This window comes from Sciurus vulgaris (assembly GCF_902686455.1).
Source record: "Sciurus vulgaris genome assembly, chromosome: 2".
Classification (NCBI taxonomy): Eukaryota; Metazoa; Chordata; class Mammalia; order Rodentia; family Sciuridae; genus Sciurus; species Sciurus vulgaris.
This window is the reverse complement of record NC_136462.1, coordinates 122,910,319-122,924,457: the sequence shown is the minus strand read 5'-3', so window position 1 is coordinate 122,924,457 and position 14,139 is coordinate 122,910,319. Positions and strand designations below refer to the sequence as shown.

The 14,139-nt window shown below is 37.2% G+C and overlaps 1 protein-coding gene across 8 annotated transcripts in view; it reads right to left on the bottom strand.

Moving 5' to 3' along the window:
* Positions 1-14,139, bottom strand: part of SCAPER (S-phase cyclin A associated protein in the ER) — a 470,315-nt gene that overhangs the window by 132,913 nt on the left and 323,263 nt on the right. For all 8 annotated transcript variants that reach the window (XM_079128857.1, XM_079128859.1, XM_079128858.1 and 5 more), the window contains one exon: positions 4,316-4,431. In XM_079128857.1, the coding sequence (XP_078984983.1) occupies positions 4,316-4,431 (116 nt within the window). The remainder of the gene's footprint in view (positions 1-4,315; positions 4,432-14,139) is intronic.

Genomic DNA, 14,139 nt, shown 5'->3' with positions numbered 1-14,139 from the left:
TCTGCATTTACAGTTTGGAGGCAGAAAAACCAAGTTGGGAATCTTCCCCAAAGTAGATGCAACATAAAATGAAATGAAAACTGCCTTGTTTCAGAGTGATCTTTCTTGCACTGAAAACAATTTTATTGGAGCACATTTATTTAGAAGGTTGACTTCAGAATACCACATCCTAAGTCCTTTCAACAATAACATGAAAAGGATTAAGCAATTTTAAAAAATATTTTTAGCTATAGATGGACACAATATCTTTATTTTATTTATTTATTTTATGTGATGCTGAGTATTGAACCCAGTGACTCACACATGCTAGGTGAGTGCTCTACCACTGAGCCACAACCCCAGCCCAGGATTAAACAGTTTTACAGGCTTTATCTGGTTCTGGCAAAAGTAATCCCAACAAATTCCACCATTAAGTATAATTATAAAGCACCAATAAATAAGTTTTAAACAGCAACATAATCAACTGAAGATTTGCGAAGGTTTCAAAACTTAAATTTTTAGGGCTGGGGTCGTAGCCTAGTGGTAGAGTGCTTGCCTAGCATGTGTGAAGCACTGGATTCAATCCCCAGTACCACATAAAAATAAACAAATAAATAAAATAAAGGTATTGTGTCCATCTATGACTAAAAAAATTGAAAAAAATTTTAAATTCTCAGAAGCAGATATAATTCTTAATTCCATATTTTAAAAAAGCTGTGGAAAGAACATATTCATTCATAGGACAGCATAATTATAATATGTATGTTATATGTAATTATAATTCATAAAAGCATAATTATAGGAAAGTAAGATATACAACTACTGAGGTACAATGCACACTGAAAACAGAGATGGGCAGGGTGGTGAGGAAAGAGGAGGAAGGAACTGGTTTATACACTCACATAGAACTCAGAGCTTTAGGGGCAGTGATGCATCAGGTTTATGATCACAGGACTCCATTTAATTATGGTAACAGTTAATTAGACAGTGGCTCAAACTTTTCAAGTTCTCTGCTGTCACTGAGGAAAATTAAATAATATAGAATAGTCTTAACCAGTCCTCTGGGTAAGAACTATGAAATGCCACAGGATAAAGGAAACATGGGAGGTAAGGTTGCTAAAGGTTCTTGGAGTTGAGGGGTAGGAATTCATAAGGGATGGAAAGGGGGGATCTAGACAGAGTAGCCAAGCCAATGTTTATATATAGCAGCTCAATTCACAATAACTAAAACTATGGAACCAACCCAGGTACTCTTCAACAGAAAAACGAATAAAGAAAATGTGGTATATATATATACAATGAAATATTACTCAGCCTTTAAAAAGATGAAATTATGGCATTTGCTGATAAATGGATGGAGCTGGAGAATATCTTGCTAAACAAAATAAGTCAATCCCAAAAAAACATATATCTTGATATGCAGATGCTAACTCACAACAAGGGCGGGGGATTAGGGAAGAATAGAGTTACTTTAGATTAGGTAGAGGGGAGTGAAGGGAGGGGAGAGGATATGGAAGTAGGAAGGATAGTAGAATGAATCAGACATTATTACCTTATGTACATATATGACTATAGGACCGCTGGGATTCTACATCATGTACAACCAGAAGAATGAGAAGTCATACTCCCCAGGTCCTGGCAAAAAAAAAAAAAGAAGGAAGAAAAGGAGGGAGGAAGGGAGGGAGGGAGGAAGGAAGAAAGAAAGGAAGGAAGAAAGGAAGGAAAGGAGTACCCAGGGACTATGGATAGCCAAAGGCCAGGCAGGAGTTTGTGTAGGAGAGTAGTTGGAAGGAAAACAAGAGTATTTTTTTTTAAGTTAATTCACTCATTATGCCCATGATCATGCTCTGAGTCTCTGAGTAAGCAGCATAACACTCTCACAGCTTTAATTTTTTACCCCTGAGAAATAAGGATGACTTAGAAAGCAGAAATATGATCTTGAGGCTGTGCTGAGACAGGGAAAATTGAAAGAGTTAATGCTAGATGTCTACAGCCTGGGTGCTGGCCTCATTAGTAGGCAGTACCTAGTTGAAAACACACATCTATTGGCCTAAGGAAATGAAGAAACATATTCTTAACCTTAGCACTGTGGTCAGTGGCTGGGACAGTTGAGAGACTTTGGTCTGTACTCTCCTTTCCAAAGAGAGTGTGCTCTCCTGGGCTATCTCAGTCAAGGCTTGCATTGAAATGTAAATGGAGAAAGCCAGAATGCTCAGTGGGAGACCAGTCTCAAACCCAAGGGGGGAAAAATGTGTCCAAAGAGAGTGTGCTAATTCTTGCTTAGGTCTTTTTAGGAACTGTGGAAACCTGTTCACTAAAGGAGAGACATACATAAGCACCAGAACCACATGCTCTTTGCCACACTGACAAAAGCAGCTTTTGAGAAATAGGTATTTAAGATAGGGTGCCAGCCAGAGAGCTCAGTGTCATATGCCTTTTAGCCTACCAGAAACAAGCAAATAAACAAGTAAAAACAAAAAAGAAACAAATCTCCAGGTATATTTAAGACAAACAACATGAATTATTAACAATGATCAAAGCACTGACTATTCTGAGGACTCGAATATTTATTATTGTTTTATCCCTTCCTTTTCCCCTCCTTCCCTTGTCAACAAACATTCAATAAACATGAGTGATGACAACATATCCAGCAACACCCTGTAAAAAATTTCCATTTTGATGAGGAATGCCTATGGGTTAGAAAAAACTACTATGCCTGCTGTAACTGCCTGATGTGGAACTTTCTGCCTCATAAAAATACCGTGACTTCACAGATACCCATGCCTTTCCTGCATTCATTCTTATTGTCAGCAGAGCAAAGGAGCCCAAATTAACATCAGTGTCAAAAAGTTTGTACTTGGAAATATCTCAAGTCAAGTAGACTACACCATCTTAAATCAGGCAAGACAGCAACTTAAAAAAATTCTTGGCCAGGTGGCAGAGTGAAATAAGCCAATCCCAAAAATAAATAAATAAACAAACAGAAAACTAACTGAACCAAAAAAACCAAAGGCTGAATGATTTCTCTGATAATTGTATGATGATACATAATGGGGGGAGGGTAGGGGAAGGCAAGAATGGAGGAAGGATGGATTGTACAGAGGAAAATGAGGGGTGGGGAAAGGGTGGGAGATGGAAAAATAATAGAACAAGACAAATATCATTTTCCTTGGTACATGTATGATTATACAAATGGTGTGACTCTACTTCGTTACAACCAGAGAAATTATTAAGTTGTATCCTTCTTGTGTACAATGAATCAAAATAAAAAAAGAAAAAATAATTCCCTCCTAACATTTATAAAACACTTAAGAGTTTACAAAGAGCTCTCAAATACATTATTCTAACTGATCCCCCTCATTAGCACTGTGAATTAAATATCATCATCCCCTGTTTTATCAAATGAGGAAACACATGCAATGAGATCAAAGCACTTGCCCAAATGCTTTCAGCTAGTAACTGGTAGGGGCAAAACTAGAACCCCAGTTTGTGTGAATCTAAAACCAATGCTATTTCTACTTAACTCAAATGTCTTCAGTGAAAAAGATAAACTCTTGGACTTTTCCCCTCCTGTTGTATTGCAATGGACAAATGACATGTTGCCTTTACTGCATTAACTAAAGAGTAAAAAAATTTCTCAGTGGTATAAATTAACTTTTATCAAAACTTCTCATTTAAATCCTCTAAATAAGAGTCTCCACAGAATGCCCAGAAATTGTACATTATAAAATAAGAATACAATACTTCTGAAATAACACTCTGTACTACCGTATCTCAGTGTTGAAGGAGTAAAGGTAACCTAAGAGAATGGGAGAGCAGAGATGAAGTCAAAATGCTGCACAGGATCCTTATGACAAAGAACAATGTACAGTTAGAGACCAAAGTGTTATTCAGTTCCAGCAATTTGGCTGGGAATCTAGATTATGGAAGTCTTAGCCTCAGAGTGCTTTTTGTATGTGGCATTTCTTTGAATTTCAGTTTGTTAATGTACTTAACCTCTTTTATACACGCAACACAAAAATTAAGTTTTCTGTTACTGTTATTCATTTCTGTTCAATTTCTGGAAGCAATCTGCTCAGGAATTCACCAATTCTTCTTGACCAAAGATGGGTAAGTTGTAGACCAAAGATATTTCCTCATGAAGGCTTTTTAAGCTCAATCTGAATTTTGTAAGTGAAATTCAGCACCTCTCTTTTCTCCCTAATGCGGAGTGTAAGCTTTTGCTATTCAAAACCAAATATACACGTAATTTTCCTATGGTCCTCCATATAGAAACCATAGGGCAGAAATGACTCACAAATGGAATGTGAAAGACAGATTGAAAAACCGTACTTACTTAGGAGGAATTCGTGAAACTGTGTTCACATTTGTGGCTGGTACCACTACTTGAAGGATGTGTTCAAGGGCTGTTAATCCACCAGCAACTTGAAATGCAATCTGATCTGCCACATTCTAGACAGAAATATAAATGAAGTCAGTCCAATTGTCCAGGGATGAAATTATAGCCAAATGAAATATTTATTTGTAGTATGGAACTTTCTGTCAGTTCGAGTACCCTACAAATACATGTTGAAGGCTTTCTTAGTGCAAGGAAATACAACTTAACAGTGGTGAACATAAAAGGCATGATTGCTGTCCCTCATGATGCTTAAAATTTAGTGAATGGAACCAACATTAGTCACATAATTATAGATAAAATGATTTTAATTACTGTAAGTACCATGAAGATAGAAGATTTTTTTAATGAGATTAATGAAGGAAGCAATTATATTTTGGGGAAAGGGTCAGGATAGGCTTCTCTATGCATGTTAAGGTTTTAAGTCAGGCAAAAGAAAGAGGGAGGGGGGAAAAAGAACTTCAGCAGGGAAAAACGACATCATATGCAGAAATTTTTAGCACTTACAAAAACCACATCATTTTGTAATCCTAATTACCACCTAAGAAGATAAATTGACTTCACAGATTTTTCTCTACTAGAATGTTTTTCTTCAATAATACAAGAAATCTAATAGCACCATTTTAGCTATGTGTTTTCTCCCCATTTCAGCTACCTTAGGGAGAGTACTAAGCAAACATTTTAGAACTCAACTGTAGCTGAAATGGGGAGAAAACATATAGCTAAAATGATTAGACTATTTCTATATTGTATACAATTTTTGTGTGAAGGAATTTCTCCACTTTCATTGCATTCCCCTGGCACGGGGAAAAGAAAAGCAACGCTCTGCTACACTAATTTGGTTTTCAGCATAGGCAGAATCACTGCATCATCTATGTGAAAAAACAGGATGCAACCTGTTCTGACCTGAATTGTGTCCCCCAAAATTCATGAACCCCAGTACTTCAGAAGAGATAAGTTCTTTGAAACAGAGATTCAGTTAAAATGAGTCTGTTAGGGTGGAATCTTAATCCAACATAACTAGTGTTCTTATAAGAGGAGGAAAAAAAAAAAAAAAACCAGAGACATGCCTTGCACAAAGAAAGGCCAGGTGAGGACACAGAGAGAAACAGTCATCTATGAGCCAAGAAGAGAGGCCTCAGGAAAAACCAAACCTTTGGCATCTTATCTAGGATTTCAAGCCTCTAGATTTGAGAAAAAATAAATTTCTATTACTAAAGTAACACAGTCTGTGATTTTTTTGTTATAGCAGCCCTAGCAAACTGAAATTAACTCTTCCTTTATAACACTATCTTACAGGGGTGAGATGTGTGTGTGTGTGTGTGTGTGTGTGTGTGTGTGTGTGTGTGTGTGTGTGTGTGTGTGTGTATATATACTCTAACGTGTGCTTGATTCTTCTGATGTTCTGGACATTAATCTATCAATTAATGGCTCTAGCATGTCTAGAGTTTGGCAGTATAATCAAGTATGTATATTAATCATTGCTTTGCACATTTTGTGATTATGATAACTCACTATGGAAATTAGACAAGAACTCACAGTTGTTGTTTTTTTTTTTTTTCTGGGGGGGGGGGGTTTGGGGGGATACTAGTGATTGAATCCAGGGGCACTTTACCACTGAGCTACATCCCCCGTCCTTTATGATTTTGAGACAGGGTCTTGCTAAGTCGTTGAGGCTAGCCTTGAACTTATGATCTTCCTGCCTCAGCCTCCTGAGTTGCTGGGCTTATAGGCTTGCACCACCATGCCCAGCTAAGAACTCATACTTTTAAGATTAAAAATTAATAATTTTGTCATTAAATGAAAAATATTTTTTTGCAATAAAGTTAACAATCAGACATTTTAAAAAGCTCAGTGATTTACTTAAATTGTAAATGTTGCTACCATTCTTCCTTCTTATGTTCTGATAGCAACAAAAGTAGAAAATAATCATATAGCCTTTGTATTATCACATATGTACAGAGAAAACTGAAACAGTCATAATCCTATAGTTGGATGAGTTAGTTAATTTAACATATTCCAAAACAACTCCAAAATTAAAAATAAAGCTTTATAGCATGCCATGATAGTAATGCACAGGGTAAGGGTTCAACTTGCAGCAAATTCTCAAAAACACATTTTCTTTTCTAGACTCTCCCCTCTTCCTCAGCTTTCACACTGATTCAGCCTCCAAATTCTGGTAATTATACTTCTGTTATAGCTCTTGACTCCTTCCTCTTCTATTAATGCCATGTCAGTTCGGGTTCTCACACTCTTTTGCTTGAGGTATTACAGCAAAATGCTAATTAGTATGTCGGGTCCAGGCTTATCCCAACCAGTCTATTCTCTATTCTCTATATTCTCTAGAGCACTATTTCCCAAACTCTCTAAGATAAAAGCTAGTTTTTTGTTCTTAAAAATTTCACTCCATTACAGACTGACACATATATATATATATGTATGTATAAATGTATATTTTAGTTGTAGGTGGACCCAATATCTTTATTTTATTTTTATGTGGTGCTGAGGCTCCAACCCAGTGTCTCATGTGTGCTAGGAGAGCGTTCTAATCACTGAGCCACAAACCCAGTGCCACAGACTGATTTTTTTGTGTAATATAATACAAACAAAATACTGGGCAAATAGGGCAAATATGATGTGCATATGTGTTAGGCATATGCTTAGAAGTGGGTTGAAGGGCATGAATATGTTCAGTTTTAGTAGCCAAGGCCAAATAGCCTTGTGATCCTTCCAAAAATATCTGGAAGATTTTGGACCCTGCCGTTTATAATATTTGATACAAGAAACACAAAATCCCTTTGTCAATTTGCTAAAATTTGTGATGTGTGTGTTTATCTCATCATGTTTTGGTAACAATGGCCTGGCACTGGCCTTGAGACTATATATGAGTAGTCCTGCTTTGGATGCTTGTGTATGTTATGAGGAAATATTCTCAAGAGTAAATGTAATCACATCTCTCTTTGCTTAAAATACCCTATTGACTTCTCCTTCCTTGTCTACATATTATGGCCCAAATGTCTTCAGAATCTGACCCTTCTCTAACAGCCTTCTTCCCTGCATGCTATAGCATCTCAAACAAATTCTTTATATGATTCATGCCCTTCAGTGTCTCTGGGTTTTGCATATACTGTCCCTTCATGATCTTCTAGCATTTCATTGTTGTCTTTACACTAAATTCTGAGTTTGCTGAAGTCAGAGATCATGTCTGCTTCATTGCCACACCCCCAACACTTAGCAAAGGGGACTGCAGTGAGTAAGTGCTCAATCAAGGGTTGTTCAATGATAGTTTGAGAAAGAAGGTTGACAAAGATACTTTAACATAATTTTAACTGCAAAAACAGTCAAATAATTTATCTGGTATGATCCTAGGATAAATATTCCATTCTTTGCTTCATAAAATATTCTTCCACTGGGACTGAGCTTCATGACTAAAGACTGAGATTCAGATTTACAAGCTGAAGGGCATTTTCATCTTTCACTTCCATAGAAACCATCAAGGAAGGAATGAAACTCTCCTCTTGTGCTTCATTTTAATGTAATACCTTTATATATTGGTGTTTCTCAGTTTAGAACCAAAGTATATTATTCCTCCAGTCAAGCAAATGCATCCATTGGTCTATGTGTCCACAGGGAAAAGCAGCATCAGGGCTGTTGCTGAAGATATTCCACAATGGAAGAGAACTGAGTCAACATGCAAAAGTGGAGGGGAAAATGACTGAATAAAAGCAGAGCATTTTAATATATACATCTATGCCTTAAAAAATCCCCAACTCAAAGCCTTTTATACTGTTCCAACAACATGGATGTGACCTCTTGAAAAACTTTAAGTCATAGGCGCTAATAGATATTGAGCAGGACAAAAATCAGCAGTTTCAGTAGGATAAAAGCCATTCAAATAAAGCCGATTTTTAAAAAAACGAATGAACTACTGGAAAATGAAGTTTTATTTTGTTAATTTGTAGCTTTTCAAGGAGATAATACAAAAAAGCAAAGTCAATTGTGAAATAAAAAAAATCTTACAAATCTCCCCTAGGAGTGAAGCAGGGTTCTCATTATGAATAAATTCTTCTGGATTAGAGATGCAACAAGTCACCTCTTTTCACAGAACATGGCCAGATGGAGGCATTGCTCAATATCCTCCTAACTTCTCCCTCACGCTCCACATCAATCTGTACCCATCCCATTGGCTTTGTCCTACTTCACAGCCCCATTCTCTTATCTGCAAGCTCCCTAAGTGCAGCCTGACTCCTTTCTCAGCTCCAGTCCCTGCATAGAACAGCAATGGTAAATATCTGATGGATGAGTGATTCAACGAAAGAATGAATGAAAAGATTTCTCTCAGGAGAAGTTCCCACTAGATATGATAGATTAATACAATATAGAGGACTACACATATAACAAGTAGGAACACTGCCCACTGAATCCCATTTTTTAACATTGTGCAGATGAACATTCACCCCCTCTCTATATATCAAAGGTGAATGAAACAGTCCTATGATAACTAAGATGACTTCTTTACTTCATGAGTACAAGAACGGGAAATCAAGTTGGTTCGGTGATGAGTCACCCCAATGCTGAAAGGAAAGGAGGAAGCAAAGAAAGAAGGAAAGAAGGAGGACTTCTCAAGCATGCGATATTGAACTCTTTATATACAGATCACAAAAGGAAATTCGGACAACAATCCAGGCAGAACTAAAGGATGCAGAAAGCTTCCTATCTTCTGTTCCTTCCTAGTCCCACCACACGAACTTGTTGTACTAATCACTTGGTATCTCCTGTACACTGTTCTTTACATTTCTGGACGCCTTACTTAATGTCACAGTAGGAATGAACGCTCCTCAAATACACTGTCTTATACTTGTCCCATCTCTCTCAGCATCCAGAAAAGGTACACTAAAAGTGCTTAACCATAATTATTCTCTCCATTGAACTGCCACCTTCTCAACTTGTAATGTTCAAATGCTATCTTTCAATCCTTTAAGACCCAGATCAAATGTTGCTTCGTCCAATAAGCCATCCTGATCCCCTCAACTAAAGTCAAAGCTCTCTGGATATTTAACTGCATTTTCTTTTGTGGTCCTTATTATTTTCCACTCTACCCAAAGTTATTTGTATATAAGTATTAAATTATAAAGCCTAAACCCTCCTATGTCTATACATCCAATCAGGATCATGCATGGGATATATGCACTGTAGGTAACAAGTGATGTTTGTTCAATCATTAAAAATACTTCATCTAGAAAGGTGAACTAAGTAGCTTTCCTTCTCCCTTTTACTCCTTTTCCAAACACTCTGCATTCAGACATGTGAAACTGGAAAACATTTTCATAAAGAGCTTTATAATTCTGATTTGATTGAGAAAAAAATATCTCCAAAGATGAAATATTTGGCTTTCCTTATGAACGTGGCATAACACCTTAATGTATCTGCCTTCCCTTGCTCTCTCCCACTGTGAGACTGACAACTAATAGGATTAGCATTTCCATTCTAATAACCTAGCTTAGCTAAAGGCCAGCAAAAAAATGACAGCCTCAATCTGAAGTACATGGCCTGGGAATCCATCCAATTATTAACTAGAGTAACTGTTATTACCTCTCCCAATCAAGGGAGAGGCAGCTGTTAATCTTTGGTGGCTTGCAAGGGCTGGTGGCCTTTGTACGTGACTTCTCTGTAGACAGTAATTATGTTCTTTGTGATTATGGAGGAAGGCCTTCCTAGCCTTTAGACAGAGGTGGCAGATGGGAAAACTGTTTGCATGTTCATTAGCAGGATAGACTAGATTTGTTCTGAGCATCTGTGGCACCTTAAGAACTGTTTAGAGATAATACAAGTGGTTTCGGCAAGTTCATAAATTTGCTACTCAGTAGTCCAATTTATAGATGGGGATTCTGGAGTAAAATTTTTTATGGTTCTTTTCCCCATAAGGAAAACTTTCCTATCCTTAAAGGACATCATCCTACTTCTCTATTATTTTCACCTGTTAACATTGGTTTTAAAAGAAACAAGCACTTTTAATCCCAGCTACTCTGGAGGCTGAGGCAGGAGGGTGGTGAGTTAAGAGGCTTAAGAGGCCAGCCTGGGCAAGATATAGTGAAGACCCTGTCTCAAAAAAAAAAAAAGAAAAAAAAAAAAAAAAAAAAAGGCAGAATGAGCTGGTCCTTCTTCTATTTTTCTTTATAAGATTTGGATGCCAGCTTTGTTGGCTTCTTTACATTCCCATAACCAACATAAATGTCTGTGCTCAATTTTTCAGCTGTAGGCAATAACACTGAAAGGACTCAGGTTCAGGGGGCAAGGCTATCACAAGAATGAAACCATAAACTTGTGGGAATGTGGTGCCCGAAGGAGTGAAATCATAAGCTACAGTTTGAAGACTTAGGTAATACGGTAAAGGACCTGAGAGGGCTGGAAAAGCTTTCTCAAAATCAGAGGAACAATTCCTTTGTGATGCTAATCAGAGGCTGGACCCTTTGGAAGACTCTCCCACAGGGAGAGAGATTGTATCATTTTTGACCCATTTGGACTAAGGAAGGACAGAGCAGGGTAAGAGAGAGTTGTATAGTAACCGAAGGATAAAAGCAGGACACAAGACTTGAGTACTCTTTTTAAGTTGTTATGAGACAGAGAATCAAAGATTTGTAAGGAGTTCAAGGTTATAATCAAACAAAACTCACATAAAGTACTTTTATTTTCCTTATTCTCAAGCCCTCCAAAGCTGCCAAGTCAGTACTCACAGTCTAGTGACTTACAGACTTAAAAATAAGAGATGAGATGACACAGGGAAAGGAGAAAAGTACTCCTACAGTACCCTGATTTTTCTTCATTATAATACCTGGGCTTCTTTACTGATTTTTCTGCTTATTTAATTATAAACTAGATGATACTGATTATCTATTAATTGCAGAGTAGACTATGAGTGTTCTAATATCTGGCGTTATATCAGATGTAGCAAAAAAGCTGGTATTCAATGTTTCCTGAATTGAAGAATTAAGATAGTCTAATTTCTGACACTCTCACATCAGAAATTCCATAAGAGGAAAACCCATCAACTCATCATGAGGCAGGGAAAAAAGGTCTAGAAACACCTGTGTGCTTGAGAAAGTCAATGTAACAGGTAAGTTGGAAACTGTGGAAGAGGCTACTGGCCTACTTGTCTGGGCTGATAAGGAAAGGCAGAACCTAGTCGTAGGCCTGCTTGAAGGGGACAAACCCATAAAGGGAGGCCAGAGACATGAAGGTCAACTGCAGGGCCTTTGCCAACCATCTTTGCTCACATCCTGCCGTATTCATCTTGGCGTTGGTTCTTCTGCTCTATTCTCAGGAAAAGTGGAAAGCCGGATCCTCTAATATACATAGGAAGGAAAGGAAGCACAATTTTAAGAAGTAGAAACAAACCTATGGTGAGAAAAAGAACCCAAATTTTACTCTATTGAAGTATCAGACCAGAGGGCTACTGATAGCAATATCTTGAGGGTTTATCAAGTGGCAGGCCCCAGGTTGTTCTCTCATACATCCTCATAATAATTCTGTGAGACAGGAATCAATATCCCTTTTACACGGCTAAGGAAAATAATCTTAGAGGAATCAGTTAATTGTTCAAATTTACCTAGCTAGCAGAGGCAGAGCTGGGAACTGAGTCTAGGTTTATCTGACTCCTGATAGTGTCATGGGTTGACACCAAGAATGTTGTTGGAAAATCTAGTGTGTGGCTATAAGTGTGCATTTGACTTTTGATATGCCACTAATATTCAAATTTGCAAGATCTTGGCCTCAAAACCGCTAGAAATTTTTAAAATAATTTTAGATCTATAGAAGAGTCGCTAAATATAGTAGAGAGTTTCCATACGCCTGAATCCAGCTTTCCTTTGTGTTAACATCTTATATAACCATGGTACACTTATCAAAATTGAGAAAGTACATTGGTTTCTACTCCTAACTGTATACTACAACCTTTATTTGCATTGGTTTTTCCACTGAAGTCTTTTTTGTTGTTGTTGTTATAGGACTGAATCTAGAATGCCATGTTGCATTTAGCTCAATCCTGTTTTGAAGACAAGGTAGCATTACCAGAGGGATCTTGAGCTCTCTTACAGCATTCCTAGCAGCTTAAAAAAATCATGAAATAATCCAGACTCAGAGAATGTAAAGGAATGTAAGCTCGATCATCACAAGTAAATAAAAAGGAAATGAAAGAGCTAACTAGATTCCAAAAGACTGAAACATGAGTAGGTCTTTTAGTTAGTGGTGCAGTTCTTGAGACTGTCAGGAAATGTGAAGAAATGTGTACATAGCAGGAGGGAAGCATGACTTGGGTGAAATAGGAGGGAAAAGTGGGACCAGGGTTAGAAGAGATCCCAGATGCCATGGCTCAAGGCGGGCTTCCTGTAGCTCCAGTTCCAACTGGCTTTCAACGTTTTTCTTAGCTAGAGCATTCTTTCAAAAACTTGTTATTCTTTCCTGGATGTAAGTGAATTGGAGCTCATCTCTGTAGGCTCAGCTTCCGACTTCAGCACAGATACAGTTCTAAGTCTTTCACGTAAGCCTTTTCTGCACATGCCCATGATAAGATATTTACTGAAAACAGTTTCGTTTTTTTTTTTGTTTTTTTTTTTTTTTTTCCCAAGATGCAGTTGGGTTATAAGTCTTGTGAGAGGAAATAAGAAGGCAAAGCACAGTTGATTTTAGAAATGCTCCTGCTAGGAAGCACTGGATCTGCTTAATTTACTCTAGAGGAAATGGAAGGAAGGAAATGGCTAGTGATAGGTTTCTCAAATGGATTATCTGGAGTCTGCTTTCTGGTTTAGATCCTTCTCTTCTCTAGCATCAAAACAGGCATAAGGAAGAAATATGGGAGGAAAAACAGTGCAAAACATGTCAGTATGAGACTATTAGATACAAAATGTGATTAAAGAAGATGGCAATGAACACCCTTTCAGATTTGGGGTACTTCAAGGTATCAAGGTTAACCTATACTTTGGGCATGGATGAAAACTGCTTAACAATGCTGAACTTCTCCATTAAAATGTGGCACATGACAGGTTCTTAAGTTGAGAATGGTTTTATGGACTTCTTCAGAATGTATATTTTTTCTTCTTGATTTTGCTTAAAAAAAAAAAGTGAGCAAATGAAGTACAGCCCCAATGAAGTCTAACACTAGAGTTAATGTGTCCTACTAACTTGTAGCTGGTGAAAATAAGACCTTTATTAAAGGCAAACTAAAATGTTAAAGCCTGGTTATTTAAGGCAAAGAAAACTGAGAGAAGTCATTAAGCCTGGAGAACATGGGACCACTAGAGAATCGTATTTTCTTTATGCAAATGCAAATATAAATCCCTTTCTAATTATAAGGAAAATTATAAAGCTTATTTAAAGAGAATTTTGATGATCAATTTATATTTCCTCAAAGTTTTTAATATGTGGTCTGAAATAGAATTTTGCTTTAAATCTGCATGTAACCTAATAACTTATCCTCTTGATGCTTCCAATCATATTACTCATAAAGCTGGGATCAAATTGCCAGCTCAAGTGGTTGCTGGAAGTATTAAATAAGTTAACCTGTATATATGTTAATCACCCTTTTCTTCATACCCAGCTAAGTATTTAAAATATTTTCATCAGGTAAACATTAGCTCCTACCCCAGAAGTTTTTCTAGCCTTCACATTTCACTTCCACATCATCTGATGCTAAGTGACAGATACTTCTTGCAGGAGACTTTTAATGTTCTTGGGGACATATCCTGGGATCTTTGTGATATCATGAAGTT